Raw genomic sequence first — 22,346 nt, 5'->3', positions numbered from 1 at the left:
ATCCCATAACGTGGCCATAAAGATTTCCAGCGGGCCTTACGTACAGGGAGCTAGCTCTTCGTAGCCAAACCTCTTTCACCATTCTAAGCTGCTCCGGAATCTCTAGCATTTTAAATGACGTTTGCGCAGATAGATAGGCTGCCTTAAAACTGCCTCTTTGTGGAGGGGTTTTGCAACAAGGCCCATGTTCCTTTCCCTATCAAGGCCAGTTTCCTGGCGTTGCTGTTGCTTAATTCTAAGATCATGCTTCCAGGAAGGCAGACTTACTAAATTTTGCTGATAGCAGAGTGTTTCTCTTATACGCGTGCATTTTAACCAATATAAAAGCTTCCGCGTTGATAAATGCGTTAAAAGGAAAGGGAGGGACGGGGAAAAAAACGCCGTTGACACTAGGTTTCCCCCCCCCCCTCGTTTCGGATAAGGTAGGGAGGGGAAGGAAAGCCGCGGAAAGGGATTTCTTTTTAAAATGGGCGCACATTGTTGTAGAGTCAGTAGCGTGCGCTGAGGGGAGCTCTTTCTCTCGGTTGCATTGTGCAGAGCAGGTGCTTGTCCACATTACCATACAGCTGAGGGCACAAAGCGCCAACTGATGCAGGCCTCCCATAATAACAAACTGCCTTAATGACAGCCACGCGAACGACCCACACCGCTCACGTTAAACACACACACGCACACAACACAAAAAGTACGCTCAGAGAAGAGGGGGGGGGAGGCAGAAAGAGACAGCTCAAGGCACAGAGAGAGAAGGGGAGAAGAAACGAAGTTGGGGCCTCGCTCGTTGCAAGTTCGCCAAGAATTCAGGGGAAAGGGAAAAAAGAAAGGGGGGGGGAAAGAGGAGATGGAGTGGAGCGAGGGACTGAAAGCAAGACTGTTTACCCAGCCAATCTTCCCTCGTCCGTCCCTCCCTCTTCTTCCCCTCTTGGAACTTAACACAAGGCAAGAGTCTTTTCCGGATTGTTTGCAACTGAAAGTCTTCGGGGTTTATTGCGCGTAAGGATCCAGGGAAAAGCGCGCAGGGACTTTTTGGAACCTTCCCATCCAACTCATCGCCCGTCTCTGGCTCTAGGATCCCCAAAACTCCATAGCGCAAGCAACCGAGGGTTTAGCCGCTTTTGAAAAACAAGACTGTCCAAGACACTTCGGGAATCTGACTGCGTCCACGTCTCCCGAACTCGCTTTTCCTTCCCTTGGCCCGTTTCTCCCAAGACGTTATGAAATACAAAAGAGACTTCAAGAGATGCTGATTCCCAGCGGAAGAGACTCCACTGTGCTAGATAGATGCGTTGCACTACAGTTCCCATCGCTTTGGGTCAAGGTGATGGGAATTGTAATCCGACATCGGAAAGGCTGGAGGGCAGTGGGTGGATTTACGCATCCCTGCAGGCTGCGCTTAAAGCAAAGAAGCGAGCAGAAAAAGCTCGGGGCGCGCACGCGAACACATATACACGTTTTAAAGACGTTTCCAAAAAACCCAGCGTTTTTTCGATGCTTGAAAGGCTTCCTGCCTTTTTCCTATTCAGAGAAGAAAAAGCGCGAGCGAGATTATTGGGAAAGGAGACCAAGGGTGTGCGTGCGGCTGTCGGTTTTTGCGGTTACCAAATTCGCAGGCATGTAAATCAGCGCCCCCTCCCCTTTCAGAATTTGGTGGGAGCTGGAGGGGAGGGGAAGACGAGGGTTGCCCATTTTACAGCTCACTGACCATTTGGTGATCCATTGAGAGGGAGGTTTGGAAAAGTGGTTCCTTTGTGACCGCTCTAGCCAGATTGGGGGGCTGCTCATTTGCATCTCATTAGCCATGCAGGCGGCCGGCGACATATAAGGCAGGCAGGCGCCCGAACGCAGCCAGATCCTTAGCGCTACAGAGCAAGCCAGCGAGCAAAAAATTAAAAAAAGAAAAAAACCGAAAAAGAAAGAAAAAGGAAAAAAAAGGGAATAATTTTACCCCAATCCAGCAGGCGAAAGCAAAGCTCACCCATGACTAAAGCGGAGAGCAGACATTAACGCGGGCACCGCCAAGCCACCGACTTTGGAAATCCACGAAGCAATAACATTTTGCATTGGGTTTTTGTGTGGTGTTTTTTTTTTGCGGGGGAGGGAGGGAAGGCTTGGATTTCTTTTGTTTTTAAAAAAGCAACACATCGATCGGAATTCATTACCAGAAAGTGGCGACCAGCAAAGCTTGGGATTTGAAAACGGCTGCTTGTGCGTAATCGCCAACCCCTCTCCGCAAAACTAAAAACACATGCACGCCAAAACAAAAAACCCGCCACTCTTCGCCTGAAGCCACCGGGAATTATCTTCTCGTCCCCTGAGGGATTTCCAGATCGTTGATTATTTTTATTTGCTTTGGGAAGCCTTTTCTTCGTCCGTGGGAATTAAGTGGCTTTTTCTCTCCTTTGCTTTGGTTGGAGCAAGAGAAACCAAAGCGCCAAGAACTGTATCTGGAAGGGGGAAGCCAAGAGGAGGGTAGTCCTTTTTTCCTTGCGCCTAATTCATCTTTAAACAAGATCTGTCAGTCAACTAAAGGGCGTATCTGAAACGCATCGACGAGGGGGGTCGCAGGGGGAGAAGGAAAGAGAGAGACTCCAACCAAATAAATCATCATTCTAATCCCCCTCCGGCCAGGCTCGGAGCGGAGAAACGTCCGGAACCCCTCGACTTGACAGAAGCTCGTCTTGGTTTGCCGTTTCTTCCTTTGGAAAGGAAAACCGGGACAAGAAGGGAAGAAGCCCAGACCACTTCCTTCCCCTTCCCCCAGCTGCCAAAATGGGTGGACGGTCCACGCTGGCTTTAGTCGTCTTTTGCTTGCTTCAGCTTCCCTGCCAGGTAAGCCCTCGGGGCGGTGAGGGGATGCGGAAAGAGGTGGGGGGAGAGTGCGTGCCGATGGGGTTCTAGCATTCCACCATCCCCAAAAGTTGGCGGACACTCTCTGGGAGCTCAGCGGCGGTCTGGCGAAGGTTGGGGTGGGTAACGCGTGAGGAGAAGCGTCGGCAACCTGCGCCTGTCCTCCTCCCTCCAGAAATTTGGGAGAGCCGAGCACCGCGTTCCCTCGAGAAGCTTCCACGTTCGCAGTTAGGAAAAAGCGCGGCTGGAGCGCTTCCTTAGGATTCCCGGGTCTGAAATAGACGGGACACGTGCGCTCTCCCCCCCTCTCTCTCCTCCGCGCGTTTCTTTCCCCCCACCCGCCCCCACCGTCGGAGCGTCGCCGTGGTCAATTCGGCACCCGGCGAGAGGTTGCCCTTTACGCGCGGCGGCGCGGATGGTGGTGGCGGCGCCTCGGACGAGCGCCGCTGTCCGCTTGCGGCGGCAGAACTTTCAATGATCCATTTGCCCCGCCCCTTCGAGGCGATTCCCGGTCCGAGTGCGGCGCTGCCTCTGAACAACCCTCGCTGCTCCAAGCCCCTCTAATCGTATGCCGTTACCCCCTCTCCCCCTACACACCCCGGCCCTTCTCTGCAGGTTTGGACCTCCGGCGTCTTCGAGCTGAAGCTGCAGGAGTTTGTCAATAAGAAGGGGCTTCTGGGCAACCGCAACTGCTGCCGAGAGGGCCTGGGCTCCGCCAATCCCGGCGCTTCGGCTGGCTTGCAACAGTGCGACTGCAAAACTTTCTTCCGCGTGTGCCTTAAGCACTACCAAGCTAGCGTGTCCCCAGAGCCGCCTTGTACCTACGGCAGTGCCGTCACGCCGGTTCTTGGAGCCAACTCGTTCAGCGTCCCCGACAGCGCCGCCACCAGCGGCAGCGAACTGTCTTTCAGCAACCCCATCCGGTTCCCCTTCGGCTTCACTTGGCCGGTAAGACCGCCCGAGCCTCTGAGGGAGAGGCCTGGGACTGAGGGAGGGGGGAGGGTGAACTGGACTTAAGTCCACATCAAATGGACTTTAAAAATGTGTGATTAGGTAGCATTTTGAATGCAGTGGAAGAACCTGTCAATTATTTGGAAATGACAGTGCCACTCTGTTTATTTGATCACAGATACAGATGAGAGCCATCTTTTAATTAGGGAGTTGGTGTTTTCTTGCCAGTGGTAAAAAGTCTAACCATTACTTTGGCAATCTGTATTGGGATAACACTGCTTATAACATGTCTATGGAGATTCTCAGTCATCCAGGTCATGGTTGTCCCAAAGTTGCTTTTTCAAGAGGCAACTGGACTTCCTTGTTTTTCTTTACATTCCCCTCCCCCCCCTTTGCATTCTTTCTAAAAGGATGCAAATGAGGGGCTGTCTGCAAGGAATATAAATCCTTCCATTCCCTACCACCCAGTCAGAGCTGAAGAAGCTTCTTGGATGAGAAGCAAAATGTCTTAAAAGAAAAACATGAAATTCCAGTTGCCTCTTGAAAAAACACCTCTAGGACCGCTATAATATATACTATATACATTTTACATACATAGACAGACACAGACACACACAGAGCTATAAATTACTAGTGAGGAAATGACCTTGGAATGCCATTCTATCTAGATTAGGAAATGGATGTTCACAATGGAAAATGCATGGTCCAGAAATCTAGAGAGGATGGATTATTTTTAGTCTTTCCAAAAGATGGAACACTGTATGGTACTCTTGAATTCACTTAAATGGACAGATTCTAGGTCCAGAACCAAGGGATCCAATTTATTTCAAGTCAAGTCATACAGAAGGAAGCTTGCATGAAAGGCTTTTACAAAATATTATATGGGTTCAGATGTTATTTGCCTCGGCCACCTCCTGTGCCTTTTTCCTTCTTTCCCCATAATTTTCTTCATGTCAAAGGAAAGGAAGTGTAAAGGAACAGCTCTGCACCCATTTAAAATGTTAGAAGCCTCTTGTTTGCATGCTTTAAGAGCAGGCAATGGGGTTATCACCTAGAACAAACATAGAAGTTTTTCTTCATCCTACAAAAAAGTGACCCTTTTAAAGACCTTCAATTGGGTGGCTGCTTTCCTGGTGTTTCCTAGAGAAGGGTTACCAGTTCTGTTGGCTTGGAGGTAGTTCTTACCTATCAGGGACTATCAGTTGTTCTAACATCTTTCTCTAGATCAGGGGTCTCCAAACATGGCCACTTTAAGATTTATGGACTTCAACTCCCAGAATTCCTCATCCAACAAAGGTGGCTTATGGACTTGAACTCCCAGAATTCCTCAGCCAGCAAAGCTGGGTGAGGAATTCTGGGAGTTCAAGTCCACAAGTCTTAAAATGGCCAAGTTTGAGACCCCTGATCTAGATTGTATGGTATGCTGAAATTCTGACACCGGAAATGCAAAATTTTTGCAGACTGCAATTTGACAGTGGCAAGTTGACAGTTGATCATCACTAGGAGCCACAGCTGATCCATTGAAGGGAATGTTGAAGGCAGGATTGACAGAATATCTGAACATAACCCCATCCCTCTTGTCTGCCTACTGTGAAATACCAAAGTTACTGCCAGTTTGGCCCACCACTCTTCTAGCATCCTTTCCTCCTCCCCCTGCCATCCTCTTCATTAAGGGGGAGGATTGGCAGTCATGGCTGTTCCCAGCCCCTCCCCATTTCCCCTCACTGCTCCATTTTAATACCATATCCTGTATGAACAGGCTGAAAAAACAGGCCAGGAAGCAAGTTTTGAAAAAGTGCTGCCATTTCCTTGAGGGAAAAAAAGAGAGGCCTGAGTCAGGGGATCAGAGAGTCATGCTGGCTGCTGTGGCTGTAGTCTCCTGTGATTATATTATTCTGCTGACTGCAGGCCTTCACATTCACTGTTTCTCCCTTCTCTGTATTGTGCAGGGCACTTTCTCTCTCATCATTGAAGCTCTGCACACTGACTCTCCTGATGACCTCAGCACAGGTAAATGACGGTTTTCCCAAGTGGTATATTCAGGAGTCTTCCTTAACCTAGAGGCCTTCCTAAGTCATGACCCCTATGTTACCTTCCCATGATGGGGAAAACAGTCTGGCACACATGGAAGGCAATGGTTGGGAAGACAACTTTACACATTTCTTCTAATCTATTTCCCTATTCAATGGTCTTGCCTTCCATTATCTTCAGCCACTTGGCTAGAGGTCAAGCCCAATAGCATTCTGGGGTCTGTTCACATCAACATCTCTCTTCTGCAACATACTTAGAAATAGCCAACCCTTCCCAATGATCTTCTAGGTCTCCAGTGGTACATCACATTGCTTATTTAATGAACTGTGTTGCTGTTCCATTTCCTTATCCCACTCTACCCCTCCCTCTTCAGAAAATCCAGAACGTCTCATTAGCCGCCTGGCTACACAGAGACATCTGACTGTTGGGGAAGAATGGTCCAGTGACCTGCATACCAGTGGTCGCACTGACCTCAAGTACTCCTACCGATTTGTGTGTGATGAGCATTACTACGGAGAAGGCTGTTCTGTCTTTTGTCGCCCTCGGGATGATGCCTTTGGCCACTTCACTTGTGATGAACGTGGGGATAAAGTCTGCAATCCAGGCTGGAAGGGGCAGTACTGCGGTGACCGTGAGTATCCACAGACGAAAACTTCAATTTTCTTTCTGTTGATTCTGGTTACTCTGCATAAATCCAAGCATGCCCTACTTAGTGAATAATAAGGGAAATGATCCCCCTTTGCCATTGGACAAAATGATGGTGGTTTCCCTTATGAGATTGTCTGTTGGTGTAGCCCATTTCCATGTCCAAATGCTAAGAAGTAAATCAGTGCAAATAGGTTATGTACATAAAAACACACTGTGTTACACACACACACACAAACACACAAACTATGAATCTGTACTCATTAAGATATGGGGCAAGGATCAAATACAACACGAATAGCATATGATCCTGAAATGAGATAATTAATGCAAAGCAGTGATAAAACTATATCAATTATTAATCATATAATTATGTATGATGACCACTTACAAGGGCAAAAGAATAAAGGCCTGTAAAGATCTTTTATTATTTTCAAAATTATGATCACAGTCCAGCTAATATTATGTCTTAAGACTGTTTTTAGGGTTAATTTGTAAGAAAGAGACTGACTTTGAAGAAGAGTTCTCATTGTTTTAAGAATTGCTTTAATTTTATTGAGTTGATTCCTTAAAACAAACATCTGTTTCCAAATTTTCATAGAATCCTGAAAAAAATCAAGCTGCTATAATGAATAGCAGAGAGATGCTTCAAGATCCAAACAATTCTTTGTAATTTTGAATGCGCAGATTTATTAAATATTAATCAGTTTTAATCCTCATGGTTCTTGCTGGGAGACTTGTGTTCTCCCACTAAAATCTGAGAATTGCAAGTGCTTAGCATCAATGATTCTATTCTTTGAAATTGCAAGTGAAACAGTATCTTGGCAAAATGTAGGATCCTATCTTAGGTTAAAAATTTCCTTCATGCACATCAGCCAAATTATGTACAGCAGCTTCTTCAACCTAGTAGCCTCTAGCAGTTTTAGTCCTCAACTTCCATAATTCCCAACCACAATACCATAAGCTGGAGCAGAAGTGTTATTCAGCAGGTTCTGACCAGTTCTGGAGAAGCAGAAATTTTGATTAGTTTGGAGAACCAGGAAATACCATCTCTGATTGGCCCTGCTCCCATCTATTCTCTGCCTCCCAAGTCCCAGCTGATCGGGAGGAAATGGAGATTTTGCAACAACCTTCCCCTGGAGTGGGGAGGGAATGGAGATTTTACAGTATCCTTCCCCTGCCATGCCCACCAAGCCACGCCCACCAAGCCATGTTATGCCCATCAAGCCATGCCCACAGAACCGGTAATAATTTTTTTTCAATCACATCACTGAGCTGGAGGGTATTACACTGGGAATGGCTGATACAGAAGACTTGGAAAAGTTGATAGTGTTTTAGAATCCTCATTCCATCTTTCAAAAAGTGAAGAATTTCATATTCTGTCTTGATCAGTAAAATAGTGCCCATTAGGGAAGCAAAGTAACAGTCAAATTATTTTACTTGGAGGCCTGACTCTTCTTTATTATTCAGTGAAGGAAGCAATGTAAAGAAACTCACATACATATTCAAGTGACAATTTAAACAAATTTGCTATAGAATAAGGTTTTTTGAAGACCATCATTTTTCTCTTGAGTAAATATGACTACATTTAATGGACATTAAATGAAGTTAGCCACATCATAATCATAATAAAGAGATTCCTCAAGTGGGGATAGGGAGGAGCAGGCGGGCCAGTGCCCCTGCTGCAATTCTTAAACCCCCCAGCTGCTCTTTTCTGCTATGGTAGAAGACCATGAATGATAAGCTAAGCTGAGTCAAATATCAATGCCAAAAATCCAAGTATAGAGGCATCTTGTTGGCTTCTTTATATGGGAAAGGAAGATAATGCCATTTTGTCATTTATCTCAGGTGGCAAAATGTCTCCGACAACCCTGACATTAAAGCTTACGAATCCCTCAAAGGGCTGTATTGTTCATTAATTAATTAGTAATGTAAGCCAAACTGATCCACCTAATTCCCTCTATTATTTATTGAGTATGTCCAACAAACTGACATGCATTGAAATGGCTATCATAATTTAACTGTCCAATGAATGCATTTTGCAAGCATTTTGTTATGAGTAAAGAAGAAAGTTCTTTTTTTTTAACCTGCATTCCAATGTGTCTATTAGACGGCATATTTATTAGACCATTAGACCATCGAATAAGATCACATTAGTGTTCAAGCTTTCGGTTTCTGTAGAATTATTCAGTGTTGGATAGTAAACGATTTAAGATACGGGTAAGGTAGTGATGGGGAGAAGAACAGAAAAAAAGTGACATTTTCTCCTTTTCTTCATTTTATCTCCCCGTTCCCACCCATTTCCTTCCCTTACTGTCTAGCAAGTAGTTCTGTGACTTAGTAAATATATTGTTGCAATCTTATATTTGGAAAAGTTATTAAAAACAACAAAAACTTAACTCCCTCCCCTATTTTCTGCGCTTGGCATCTTACTATTATTCTAGACTGTCCTCTTCTCTGAAAGACTAAATTAGTCTAGTAAGAAGAAACTAACATAGACTGGAAGAAATGGTGAGAAAGGCCTGGGTGGCAAAGGGTGACACAGGGAAAGCCTGACAGCGGACGTTTATAAAAGGGGAAATCCCCCTTGACCCTTAATTTCAGTGGGTTGTCAGTCATGCCATTCTTAAAAGGAAAAAAAAAGTGTTTCTGAAATCAGTTCGTTCTCTAGGCAATTTTATTAAATTGAACTGGACTCTCTTCATTCAAAGTCAGACACTAGCTGCATTACAGGGACATAACTGTAAATATAAATATCCGGGAAGCTGAACAAGTAAGCACTCATATACTTAACTAGCCAGAGTGGATCATAAATAACATGGAAAACAGCCAGCGGCAATACTGGCCAGAATCCAAGAAAATGCATGATTAATTCTTCTCAAGAGGTTTTGGGTTTGTGCTTCTTAGCAGAGTTAAGTAATGTTGGTATCTGGACTTAATGGAATTTGCCCCTCCTCCCAGTTTAGTTCTTTATTATAATTTCATTAATTTTTAGATATGTCCAGCCAGCCCTAATCAAGTTGGAGCTATCCTTATGCTTCTTTAAAAAAAATCCTTCACCTTTGAATTCACAGATTTTCCTAAATAGATTATGATTTAGCATGAAATCTTCCATTCTTTTATGAGAGACAAGTATCTTTCCTTCTGGATGTTCCTTGGGTTTAAAGTTGCTTGATACTTTGCCTAGTGGGAGAGTGTTTAAAACTAGTGGTAAAATCAAGGCAGGAAAAAAAATCTCACTGGAAATTTATAATTTTTACTGTATGCCTCAAGTAACTGCCCTTCAGGGAGAGGGAGTGGTTTATAAATCTAAATAAAGTAAAGTAAAGTAAATTCGGGCCATTATGTTAAGCCATGGCCAGTGTGATTGACCTCATTGAGAATTAGTATAGCATACCTACTTAATTACTGGTCTAGGAAGATGTTTGTTGGCCTTGAGCTCCTGGAAGAAATACAACAAATAAAACACTTACAACTTCATAGGCCCAACATCTACTGGAGTCGTGCAGAGGAAGGGGAATTTCAACTGGATGAAGCTTTGACCAAAATACTTTGGCAAAAACACTGAATCGAAATATCTCTCTTCAAAGTGATGAATCAAAACAGTTGGCCATTTTAGTCTAGACTCTGAAAAGGCCTGCTCTGTTAATGTGGAGGGCCATTTCCAATGGATGGAAGCAGCCAGCTGAATCGAATTGGTCTAGTTGGATGCTTCCATTTGATCTGTCCAAGTGGAGTCATTCGATTTTCCCAGTAAGGGTGCTGCCTTAAGCAGAGAAGCTGCTTTGCACAGGCCCAAAATCTAGTCTTTGGCAGAAGGGCCACCATGGTTCTGATTCGCTTATGGATCAAGTTAGTAAGAAAACCCCCAGGTGACATGATCCCCAATGCATGATCCCCCTTTAATTAGATTTAGGGAAGGAGATGAGAAATAAGATATGATTGGAAGCCTTTGGAAACAAAACAAAAAAACACCCTTCCTGCTTTTCTTCCCAAAAAATTCTGAACCTTGTGAGCAAGTTGTTAGAATGCATGGTGCATTTACTTGGTGGGGTTGGGGAGAGGGAAATGATGTCAACCCAAAAGCCTGTCCCAAAATTGGCAGGCTTGTCTCGTCTGCACACTTGCCCCATTCATTCCTTCTCTCTCTCTCTCTCTCCCTCCCCCCCAATAACAATCTGATGATCAGTCCCGTTCTTCTTCGTCTTCTGTTTCTCCTTCTGTGCTTGTCATTGTCTCTGGCTTGCTTTGTGGGGTTAAAACTCACAGTGCCTGCTTAATGAGTTCCATAACCAGGCAAAGTAATGAGCAGAAGTCTTCCCTCCCCGCCCTGCTCCCATCCTCCCTCCTGCTGGCCTGCTTACCTCCTTCCTACGTCTGTGTTCTTCAGGCTCCACTCCCCCTCCTTCCTCTGGGGGTGTGTGTGAAAGAACTTTAGACTTAATTATTTGAATAAGAAAAAACCCTTCCCCTTTGCCCAGAAATCATGCGCGTGCCATAGATTAGATCTGGGTAGGGATAGGCTGATGAGAAAGCACATCTTGGCTCTGATTGGCTGTAAGGAGTTGGGGTATTGTTGCAGTGGGGCAGCTGCTGGGAGAGAATAGACAATGGAGCAGCTGTCCCGGCTGGCACCCTGCACACCAGCTGTCTATCCTTATCTGTGCATGCTCTCTCTCTCCCTCTCTCCCTCCCTCTCTCTCTCCCTCTCTCTTACACTTGCTGAGGATGCCGAGGATACCAAGAGGAGGAGCTCTGGTATTGAATGGGATGTGGGGGGAAATAGGACTTCTGACCCTTACTGGGAAGAAAAGGCGGATGGGATTTTGTGCAGGATTTTGTGTGGAAAGGAGTCATTGTGTGCTCTCTTTTGTTTGTGTGCAACTGCATTAAAGGGAATGTTCATTCCTAGTGATAAGTAAAGCCCCTTGTTACAAAAGCACGACCACTACTCTTAGAAGCTCTGAAGATTCATTTAGATGCTGTCACCAACTCGACTGTCATGAAAAAGAATTTGACTTAAGCTCACAAGGCTCCGAAAGGCTTATGGATATATTTTGGTTTCTTTGTGTTTTGCAGCAATTTGCTTGCCAGGCTGTGATGACCAGCATGGATTCTGTGACAAGCCTGGGGAATGCAAGTAAGTTTCCAGACCTCTCTTTCTCCTGCTCTTGCTCCATCCTCCTGCCTGCAAACTTGATTTGAGAATCCCAGATTTGATTATATTCAGGCCTGCTTTACTTCTTAACCTAATGTCCATGTAAGTCAAATAAGAGGGAGCCAAAGCACCACTCCAGAATTTATGGATATTTGGAAGACTTTGAATGGGGCTTAGTGTCTAGTAGGAGCACATTAACTTTAAAATATAATGGATGCACTGTGCCTTGTATCTAGCCTTTTGAAATCATGGAAGAATTATAATTAATTTGATGGAATGATTAGATGGTGGTTTATGGGTGTGATTACTGGAATAACTCAATCAAAAGGAGAATAGATGTGTTTTGGTTTGGAGCAAGGAGAAGTCTATGCCTCTCTGATGAACTATAAAAATATGTGGCCCTTGGGAAATCAATTTCTCCGTCAGCATAATCGTCTTTGCAGAGTTAATGTGGAGATTAAATGGGATTAGCATCCTTAGCGTCTTGGAAGAAGAGTGATTTATAAAAGTGATGGTTAATAAATCAAGGCTACCAGCAGAAGGAACTTGAACTCAGGAATAAGGACAACAAAAATCAAAGAGATTAGCTTGTTCACCTACCTAAAAAGTATTTCAGGTAGCGAAAAAGCTTCTGAGCTTAATAAGACCAATAATGTTGGATGAAGTACATTACTTAGAAGTTTGATGTTTGTTTAGTTTTAATCTAAATAATGTTCAGTTTGTGACGGGAGTCCTTGGACTAAAATTATTTAAAATTTGTTTTCACAGGTGCCGTGTTGGTTGGCAAGGGCGTTACTGTGATGAATGCATCCGATACCCAGGTTGTCTTCATGGTACCTGTCAACAACCTTGGCAGTGCAATTGTCAGGAAGGATGGGGCGGTCTTTTTTGTAACCAGGGTAAGTTCTGTTGTTCGTAACTTTTATACAGCCAGTTTTCTTAGGCTCGGATCTCTCTTAAACTAAACTTAGATAACGTCCTTACAGAGCCACTAGCAACCTTCTGGATGTAACCTTTTTGTCTGTAACTTCTCCTGCAGATCTAAATTACTGTACACACCATAAGCCTTGCAAAAATGCTGCCACTTGTACCAACACGGGCCAAGGAAGTTATACCTGCTCTTGCCGTCCTGGTTACACGGGTTCCAATTGTGAGATTGAAATCAATGAATGCGACGTCAGCCCTTGCAGGAACGGAGGAAGTTGTACTGTAAGTTAACGCTACTGCTACAACTAGCCTGAAAAGAAGGTTTTGCCCCAATTGTTAAGTTACATAGTAAAGATTGCTAAAGAGGGTGGGTCTTTCTTCCAACAGGACCTTGAGAACAGCTACTCCTGTACCTGTCCACCTGGTTTTTATGGTAAAAACTGCGAGCTGGGTGCAATGACTTGTGCCGATGGGCCTTGCTTCAATGGAGGACGATGTACAGACAATCCTGAAGGTGGATATAGTTGTCGTTGCCCTGTGGGTTACTCTGGATTTAACTGCGAAAAGAAAATTGACTATTGCAGCTCCAGCCCTTGTGCTAATGGTAAGCTAAACCGGTACCTGTATTTGATCACCCATTCACGTTAATGGCCATTTTGCCCTAAACATCCATGGGAAGTGAATGACCTTCCTGCTGCAGTTCACTTAACTTCTAAGGGAAAGAGAGTAAACTTCTCACTGCAGTTCCCTTGACATGCTATAATGAGATGCCTTGATTTAATGGAGGAAGAGAGAGGGATCCAAGCAGCGCTGAAGCTTGCTAAACCACACTGGTTTCTGTGGGAGAGAAGCGACAGTTTGTGAGTGTGTGGTCTTTGGAGTAAGCCTGACACTCTTCAGTGATTTTTAAACAATTCCGAAGCTGTTGTGCAGCTTTTTATAAAACCGCAAAACTGATAAGAACACAAAAAGACACCAACTCAATTTCCCCCCGTTTGGAGAAATTTTACTTTGGCATTTCATACGGAGAAGAAGGGCGCGTTTAATATGAATGCATTTCCGCAGTAACATTTCTCAGAAGTTTGATCTGCCTTGCTCAGCTTCCTCTAGTCATGTTGGATTTCAATTCTTATAATTCCCCCAGTTCAGCCACCATTGAGCCTACTGGCTGAGGGATTATGGGAGATGAGGTTCAACATACGAGAGGACATCAGATTCAGGAAGACTGAGTTATACGTCAGGTTTTTTTTCTTCCTTTCCAAACTAGGCTAAAGGCAGAATCCAAACCCCACTCTCCCCCACCCCAAACCCCAAATCCTAGATATAAAATGTCAATCTGAAAATTTAAATCAGTACAGTTGTCAGCTGGATTGATCCAGTCATAGTGCAGTATTGTGCATCCAGACTAAGATTTGCCCCTCGCTTTTGTCTGAATTAATCTGAGAGGCTTGCTCTTCTTTAACCTAACATTGAAAGCCTGTAATCTTTATCAATTATATCTGAAATAAGGCCAAAAGAGCCTGAAATCCCGTTTGTAAGATTGTAGACCAATATGTGGGAATTTCCATTTAAATGAACTCTTGTGGGATGGCAGGGCATACCCCTCTTTAGCAAAAATACAGTCCTTATAAACATGATGCCTAATGCCACCCAATCCCCACATGATACCTACTAGAGGTGTTGGAGTCTCAATCCATCTGATTGGTGATGAAACTGACTGTCAGTTGACCTTGAAGTACCGGGCTGAATGATACTGACTTGATAAGTCAGTTTATCCTTTTCAATTAAAGCAGGTAGTAAAAATATTTTCTTGAATGCTCCACTTTAATCTATGGGTGAAAAGTTCATATTTGGGAGTTTTCCCAAAGGTGCTTTTGGTCTTTCCCAAAGGAGATTTTTTCCGAAAGGCAATTCGGTTTTCTCTCTCCCCACCTTTGTTTCGTTTCTCATCCAAGAACTGAAGAAGCTTCCTGGATGAGAAGTAAAATACTTTCAAAGGAAAAAAAAACAAGTCCAGTTGCCTTTGGAAAAAGCACCTTTAGAATAACTATGACCTGGATGATTGAAAATCTCCACAGACAGTTGACCCTTTCCCCACAGGTTTGCTGGTGGGTTCTCATAGGAAATAGTCATACCTGGGAAGAACATAACCCCACCCTCTGCCTTTAGGAAGTGCTTGAGACTTTGAAACCTGAACCCAAAGCTTACCGGGAAAGCTGTATTCCCTTCTCTTTGCTTAGAGATGCAGCAAAGAGGGAGGCTCAAGCTACTTCAGTCAGAGTGTTTGGAAGGAATACTGTGTGCTGATAACATTTATGATGCCTTCTATAGGGAAAAGGTTAGCTTTTTCAGGGGGCCGTGCTCTCCCACCCTTCATGGGATGGTTGTGCAAAATAGGGCACTTGACTAGGATTTAGTGTTCCACACCAAGGCAGTTGATAGGAAGTACTTTATCCCTTTTCAGCAGTGGATCTCATTTAGGCTAAATGTAGTCTTGGAATTAGTTAACTGACTGAATTAGCCTCTTTTTAATGTTCCCATAATACATTAAGCCCCACTTTAATTAGTTTAATTAAAGTTGGTGGGGCGGGGGGGGGGGGGACAGGTTGTAGAAAACAAGAAATTGGGGTGGGAAAAATAATCTTACTTTTGCAATGTTTAGAGAGATTTCATTTGTTTTATTTCATGTATGAAAAAAGCATCTTTTCTGTTTTGTACCAAAATAGCCCGAGGTGGCCCAGCTCAGAATATGTGCTGCCACATTGGTTCTGTGGTGTACTTAAAATAACCCGAAGGCTTTTATTCTGTTTTAAAGCTGTTGGTCACTTATTTCGCTCTTAGCTGCTTGGACAATATTATGCTAAACAAATACAAACCCCCACGACATTTAAAAGCAGCCAGATAGGTGACCTGATTTTTAAATACTCTAAACACCCATTCATTAGAGCAAGGGTGTGGAGCTGTGGCCCTTTTATGATTGGTGGACTACAATTCTCAGAATTCCTAAGCCGGCATGGCTGCTTCAAGAATTCTGGAAGTTGAAGGCCACAAGTCATAAAAGGGCTGCAGTTCCTCACCTCTGCATTAGAGCAATAGAAGCCTGCCTTTAAAATAGTGATAAAAATATCCAGACTGACAAGTAATATGACAGGTAATATGATTGCCTAGAAGAATGTGCCATCAATTCATTCATTCCTGTTCTGTCCTTATGAAAATAAACTGCATTATGCCAACAGTGAAAAGCTCTATATAGAGCAATGAACTCAGAGAGGTACTGAGTTTGTAAATCCTGGTCTTCTTGAATCCATACAATTGTTTGGATCACCTTGAATGGTCCCTGTTTCTTACACTTTGTAGGCTTGTTGTAAATAGGCAGCATCCTGGGTAGATATAATAGATCAATAGCCTTGTCAGTTCCTATGACTAGTTCCTCCTATTTATCATTGCCCTCTCCAAACCTTTGCAGGAGCTCAGTGTGTGGATCTTATGAATGCCTACATATGCCAATGTCAAGCTGGCTTCACGGGAAGACACTGTGATGACAACGTGGATGACTGTGCCTCATTTCCTTGCTTACATGGAGGGACCTGTCAAGATGGAGTCAATGACTATTCCTGCACCTGCCCTCCGGGATACAATGGAAAGAACTGTAGCACTCCTGTCAGCAAATGTGAGCATGATCCCTGCCACAATGGGGCTACTTGCCACGAAAGAAACAACCGTTACGTTTGTGAATGTGCACGTAGTTATGGGGGCCTCAACTGCCAGTTCTTGCTTCCTGAACCCCCTCAAGGGGCAGTCATTGTTGACATCACCGAGCAGTACACAGAACGTCAGAGCTCCCAGTTCCCGTGGATTGCAGTGTGTGCTGGAATTATCCTGGTCCTTATGCTGTTGCTGGGCTGCTCTGCCATCGTGGTCTGTTTTCGCCTCAAAACACAAAAGCAGCAGCCTCAGCAAGATGCCTGTAGGAGTGAAGTTGAGACCATGAACAACCTGGCCAACTGTCAGCGAGAGAAGGACATCTCCATAAGTGTCATTGGTGCCACCCAGATTAAGAATACGAACAAGAAAATAGACTTCCACAGCGAAAATGCTGACAAAAATGGCTACAAAGTCAGATACCCGTCAGTGGATTACAATTTGGTCCATGACCTCAAGCATGAGGACACTGTTAAAGAGGATCATGGGAGATGTGAAGCTAAGGGGGAAACATATGATTTGGAAGCAGAGGAGAAAAACACAGTACATCCCAAAAGGTATGGGAGTGTCAGAGGAGTGTGGCTAAATGGGTCAGGTTTTTAATTTGCCAAAAGTGAGGGTGTATTGAAATTTGTCGCGAAACCAACCTCATCTGAAATTTTCTTTTTGCAGTGAAACATCTGAAAGGAAACGGCCAGAATCGGTATATTCCACTTCAAAAGACACAAAGTACCAGTCAGTGTATGTCATATCAGAAGAGAAAGATGAATGCATCATAGCAACGGAGGTAGATATATTCTCTCTCAGGTTTAAAACCTGTTGCCATTGCACTAATGCACTATTTCCTCTGATTCAGCTCAGTTTGTTCAATAGAAGCCCTAGTGATGGTTTATCTGCTTTGTAGGATGAGTTAGCAGGGTAATTTCAAAATTACGGCCATGAGATTATAAATCTTCCCCATAATAATACGTGGTATTGTCATCCCATCAATAGCCATTGGTGGGCAGATTCCAATCTTCGAGTTCAGTCCAATGAAATGCATTAGTCACCCTGCCCATGCAGAAATGTGGGTGGGTGGGAAATAAAACCACTTTCCTTAAAATGTCTCACCTGGAGGAGATAATTTGATTCTCCTAATGATCAAGTCAATTACCTTTTTATGCCTTAATGGGTATCCTTGGATTGTTTTTTCACCCTGTCTCTCTTGAATTCTTGCAGGTGTAAAAAAAAGATGACATGGCAAAATTGTTGTTTTGAAACAATTTTCAAAGGTGATATGCCCCAATGAATGCTGCTGAACAAGAAAAGGGAGAAAGATTCCTTCACTGACTGCTGCTGAGAAACTAAATTCAGACTGAGCTGGTTCTCTACTGAAGTTAGCAAAAGGGACTGCAAATAATACATGACGGACACTAGGTCAGGCTCTGTGTTCAAAGATACCTGTTGCACTGCCTTTTATGAAGATTTATCATTGCACTATGGTCAGTTGATTTTTTCCCCCCTATATGTATTTAAATGAACAGACTGAATTCCTACACAAGAAGTGTGCACTGCCTGGAGTGTGTATTTTGGATTCTATGAGCCACTTGATTCTTGAGATACAGACACTGCCTTTACTGTCCCTTTTTTATACTAAAATGTGTTTTTATTAGGTGGGGAAAGAAAGTGTGTTATTTTTTTTAATCTGTAAAAAATATTTTCAGGATATTTGTAAAGCTGGGGTATTTTGTGATTTTTTTGGGGGGATAATTTAATTTTTTTGGTAAATATGTACAAAGGCACTTCGGGTCTATGTGACTTTTTTTTTTTGTATATAATGTATTTATGAAACATTCTGCAAAATGTTATTTGAGGTTTTTTTTTACTGTTTTTGTTAATAAAGAAATTCATTTTAAAAATATTTTTCCAAAATAAATATTATTAATGATATCCAAGGCATATGCTTTTTTTTTTTTTTTTTTTTGGCAAAACACTTCTGCACATTGACCGTTGAGAAGCTGCTATTGGTACAGTAGCAACATCAAGGAAAACAATGTTGGCAGTGTATGTCTCAGGCGTGAAAGATCAGGTTCATATGTGAAGGTCTAATTAAATTGATATATTTATATATTTATTTATTTATTTATTATTTTATTAAATTTATAAACCGCTCCCTCTCCCCGAAGGGACTCGGGGCGGTGTACAGACAAAGGTTAAAATACCATATACATAGAAAGACATTGGAACCCCGTAAAAACAAGTTAAATAAAAATATGTACAATAATAATAGAAATTAAAACAACTTAAAAATCTACCCCAGGAATTTAAAATACCGGCCAGGAGGATAGAAGATTAAAACTATGATTGGGCCAGGCCAGCTAATTGGAACAGGGGGGTCTTGAGTTTCTTGCTAATCATGACTGCACAGGAACTAACAGCACCTGCTTGGGCTTAGATAGATATCAACGGAATTCAAGGGAGGTTGGGCTTAGTTGATTATGACTACGCAGAGATTCTAGGCTGATCTCTCTTTTGACTCCACCCCCAGATTCTGCCATTCTTTCTCTACTGTTTGAAATTCCATGTTTTGTTACTAATTAATTTTAGAATTTAAAAGGCCTTACCAGTAGGGGCCCTGGAGAGATCAGCTGTGTAGTACAATCAAAGCCTTATCCTTTTGTGCTTCCATAGGACAGTAATCAACAGAAAAGCAAAGCAAGTTGCAGGTCTATAATAGAAGTATCGTGTCATTGAGAAAGAGCAAACTGAGATTCAGCATTGGGTTGGGTTAGATTAGTTTTATAAATAATATGAATACAGTTTCTCACATTTTAATGTGGATTATAGGCCAAAAAGCATATAAAGTACTGAGCTTCAGGAAGTTGGATTAAATGACCTCTATGGCTCTTTCTAAATTCTATGATTTTATTACTGTTATACTAGCATTCAATTAGAACTTGTTAAGTAATTAAGCTCACCGTTAGAAGAGCGAGTATGCAGAGAAGCGTAATGAGAGTGATATGGAATAACACAGAGAAACCAGCATACAGAGACACTGAATAGTATAAAAATATAGTAGTTTACTATGTAGAAATATAGAAGTATTCAGAGTCCGGTTAACAGTCCAAGTCATACACGGTTCAGTAATTCAGTTATCAAAATAGTCTAGCACACAAAATATAGCTAAACAGTAGCAAAGCACAATACCTCAGTATACACCAATCAGCTTCTAACAAAACAGAGCAAACAGCCATTCTGGCTCCCTTTTATGGCTGCTTGAGGTAACAAACCAATTACATCTCTTAAGCATTTAAAGTAACAGTAAAGTAATCATAGCTTATATACATTGTCAAGCCAAGCCTAGGGTTACATCCCTAACAGAACTGTTTCAGGTTTGTGGTGGTAGAACGGGAACACTTGCTCATTCATGGAATATAGCTATTCTATTTATTCACTGTGTAGAAAATATTTTTAAAAAACTTGGGCTTTGGGGGTTTACCTGCAAAAACGCTGAGTACCATGGGTGGGCTGCTGGGGATCCACAGGGGTTTGGGAAAACCTCTTAAGATTCTGTGCAGTTTGGATCCCACTCCTGGCCGGCCCTTCCCATTCCCGCCTCTCCCAGGAATCCCGACGCAGCCTGTTTTGGATGCAGGGAAGTGCAGGGTGCGCAAGGAAACTTGGGAAAAGCAAAAAATGGGTCTACAGGAAGTTTGGAAAGGCCGGAAATGGGCTTGTTTCTAGCCTCCAGAACCTGAGGAGGCTGTTTTCGCCCTTCTAGAACCTTAAGGAATGCCCATAGAGCCCAGAGAGGGCAAAAATCCCTCCTCCCACTGGGGTGCAGGAGCCGAATAGGCCATGCTCACCATGGTCATGCCCACCCAGCAACTGGGCAGAGAACCCCTTGCCAAAAATTTTGAAGCCCACCCCCTGCTGAGTATCTAGTTTATTAGAAAATCACAAGACTTGCATTGGAATAAATTAGTAGACTTAACCTATTGGGAAAAAAATATGGCTTTTAATTTCTTGCTAATACCTAACTAGTGGACATTTTCTGGAAGCTTCCTGAAAGGCTTAACACTAGACTATGCGATGACAAGCTCACTGTATAGCATGGTGGGTAAATCACATTTTGCACCTATACACTTATTTCACACCACAGATCCTTCAATGTTGATTCCGAGTTCTATTTTTAACAGCCCAGTTAAAAGGCTTTCTTGTTGCCATGCTTCTAAGACATCCTATATATACTATCATGCTTCTTTCAGTCCTGTTTTGGTTTGAGATAGTGTTTAATAAGTCTGTCTTTACCAAAATGCAGTTCGCAGCAGTGAAACAGAATTTATTTTTTTTAATAAATATGAATCATAAATGGATGCCCGTAGCCTCATTTTTTGGTATGGTGCATGCATAATCTTGTTTCTCTCTTTAAAGAAAAAAACTAAGAAAATCTGATCTTGTCTTCTGCAAGGAACTTTCTTTATTTATATATTTAGCCAGATAGTTTTTATTAACCCATATCCAAACAAACATATAATGGAAAATGAAATAAAAATAAACATGCAAAAAAATATTTTTGCTGTTATTAATTAAAAACCACATTTGTGAAAATGTTAAATTCCAATTTAATTTCTACTAAATTCTAGTATAATTTGGTATAATACACATGTCTTTAAACACAGGGTTTTCTTGATAATTCTATCAACACATGATTTTTCTCCAATCAGGAGTATAACAAACAGACATAAGAATTAAAGAGTCCTCAAATTTCTTGCAACACCAAAATGAGTTGAATTTGACTGAGTGAATACTACTATGAACAGATTATGAAGACAATCCAAATGATCTTTTCACGTGAAAGAAACCAAAAGAGGAAGAAAGAATATTAGAAAAAAGAAGGAAAATGAGAAAGATGAATTTGTTACCGTCATAGCTGCACAAAGGAATGTAATTAAGCTGTGCAACACCAAATTTAGTAATCAGTAACAACAAAAAAAAGGGCCAGAGAAAGAATTGAATCTTACAACTGCAATTGCATATCACTGCTAGTCCTTCTATAAAGTCTTTGGAATTTTCAACTCTCTCTTGCACACTTTGCATAGATGTGAAAATCTATACCTTAGAAAATTTCCTCACTAGCATTGAAACTTGCACTTTTTTTCTTTAATTAAGAAAAAAGTAAAAAGAATTTCAAAAGACTGATGTTGGCTATTTTAGTGACCAGTGATGGGATTCAAATATTTTACTACCGGTTCTGTAGACGTAGCTTGGTGGGCGTGGCATGACTTGGTGGGTGTGGCAGGGGAAGGATACTGTAAAATCTCCATACCCTCCTCCCTCCAGGGGAAGGTTATTGCAAAATTCCCATTCCCCTCCCGATCAGCTGGGACTCTGGAGGCAGAGAATAGATGGCCAGTCAGAGGTGGTATCTACGGTTCTCTGAACTACTCAAACTTTCCACTACTGGTTCTCCAGAACTGGTCAGAACCTGCTGAATACCACCTCTGTTAGTGACGCAGCATAAGTACTAATCTAGGAGGGGAATTCTTTTAAAAATGAAAGTGGATATGGAGAACAAGTCTTCCATATAGAATCAGTGATCTTCCAAATCTGCTGGGTTCTCAGTGGAAGTGAGAAAACATCTGCTGATTATTTTCAGAACTGCTGCCAAAGTAAATAGCATAACTGCATAGCCCAATGGCCCAATTCAGTATAAAGCAGCATCATATAAGTAGTCCACACCTGGAACTGGTAAGTTGGTTGTGAAACAAATGACTTGCTAAATGAAACTATGACTGCATCTATGAACTTACTTCAACTGTCATTTGCTTTACAGACCAGCAAAGTTGCTTTTTCATCATTGTTGTAATTGTGAACAGTTGCTGTATGAAACAGTCACTAAATGAGGACAACCTGTATAGTATACATTTATCCCAAAAAGCCCACAATTCACAAGCAACCAAGAATCAGCCCAATTCATCAATGTAGGAACAGCAGCATGTTGTGATAGGATAGCCACAACTTAAGCCTTCTAATTCCTGATCACAGTTCCAGGATCATTATACATAAATCACATATTCCTTAATGGATACTGCCACATGTAATTTTT

The 22,346-nt window shown here is 42.5% G+C and overlaps 1 protein-coding gene across 1 annotated transcript; it reads left to right on the top strand.

Annotated features, from left to right (window-relative positions):
- The first annotated feature begins 1,366 nt into the window (after positions 1 to 1,366).
- DLL1 (delta like canonical Notch ligand 1) lies at positions 1,367 to 17,591 on the top strand. The gene is made up of 11 exons (XM_081944860.1): positions 1,367 to 2,826; positions 3,460 to 3,792; positions 5,745 to 5,805; positions 6,200 to 6,457; positions 11,551 to 11,611; positions 12,398 to 12,528; positions 12,669 to 12,838; positions 12,944 to 13,160; positions 16,023 to 16,815; positions 16,931 to 17,045; positions 17,477 to 17,591. The coding sequence occupies exons 1-11, from the start codon at positions 2,767 to 2,769 to the stop codon at positions 17,480 to 17,482; spliced, it is 2,205 nt and encodes a 734-aa protein (XP_081800986.1). The 5' UTR covers positions 1,367 to 2,766; the 3' UTR covers positions 17,483 to 17,591.
- The last annotated feature ends 4,755 nt before the right edge of the window (positions 17,592 to 22,346 follow it).

The sequence above is a fragment of the Natrix helvetica genome (genome assembly GCF_964273705.1).
Source record: "Natrix helvetica genome assembly, chromosome: 2".
Classification (NCBI taxonomy): Eukaryota; Metazoa; Chordata; class Lepidosauria; order Squamata; family Natricidae; genus Natrix; species Natrix helvetica.
Note: the sequence above shows the minus strand (reverse complement) of the source record. Positions and strands in the feature narration are given on the sequence as shown.

Bases quoted from the DNA above. Each gene is read 5' to 3' on its own strand.
- DLL1 (XM_081944860.1), top strand. From the start codon at position 2,767: ATGGGTGGACGGTCCACGCTGGCTTTAGTCGTCTTTTGCTTGCTTCAG. The intron at 12,839-12,943 runs GTAAGTTAACGC...TTCTTCCAACAG, and splicing joins GGAACGGAGGAAGTTGTACT to GACCTTGAGAACAGCTACTC. The intron at 13,161-16,022 runs GTAAGCTAAACC...AAACCTTTGCAG, and splicing joins CTCCAGCCCTTGTGCTAATG to GAGCTCAGTGTGTGGATCTT.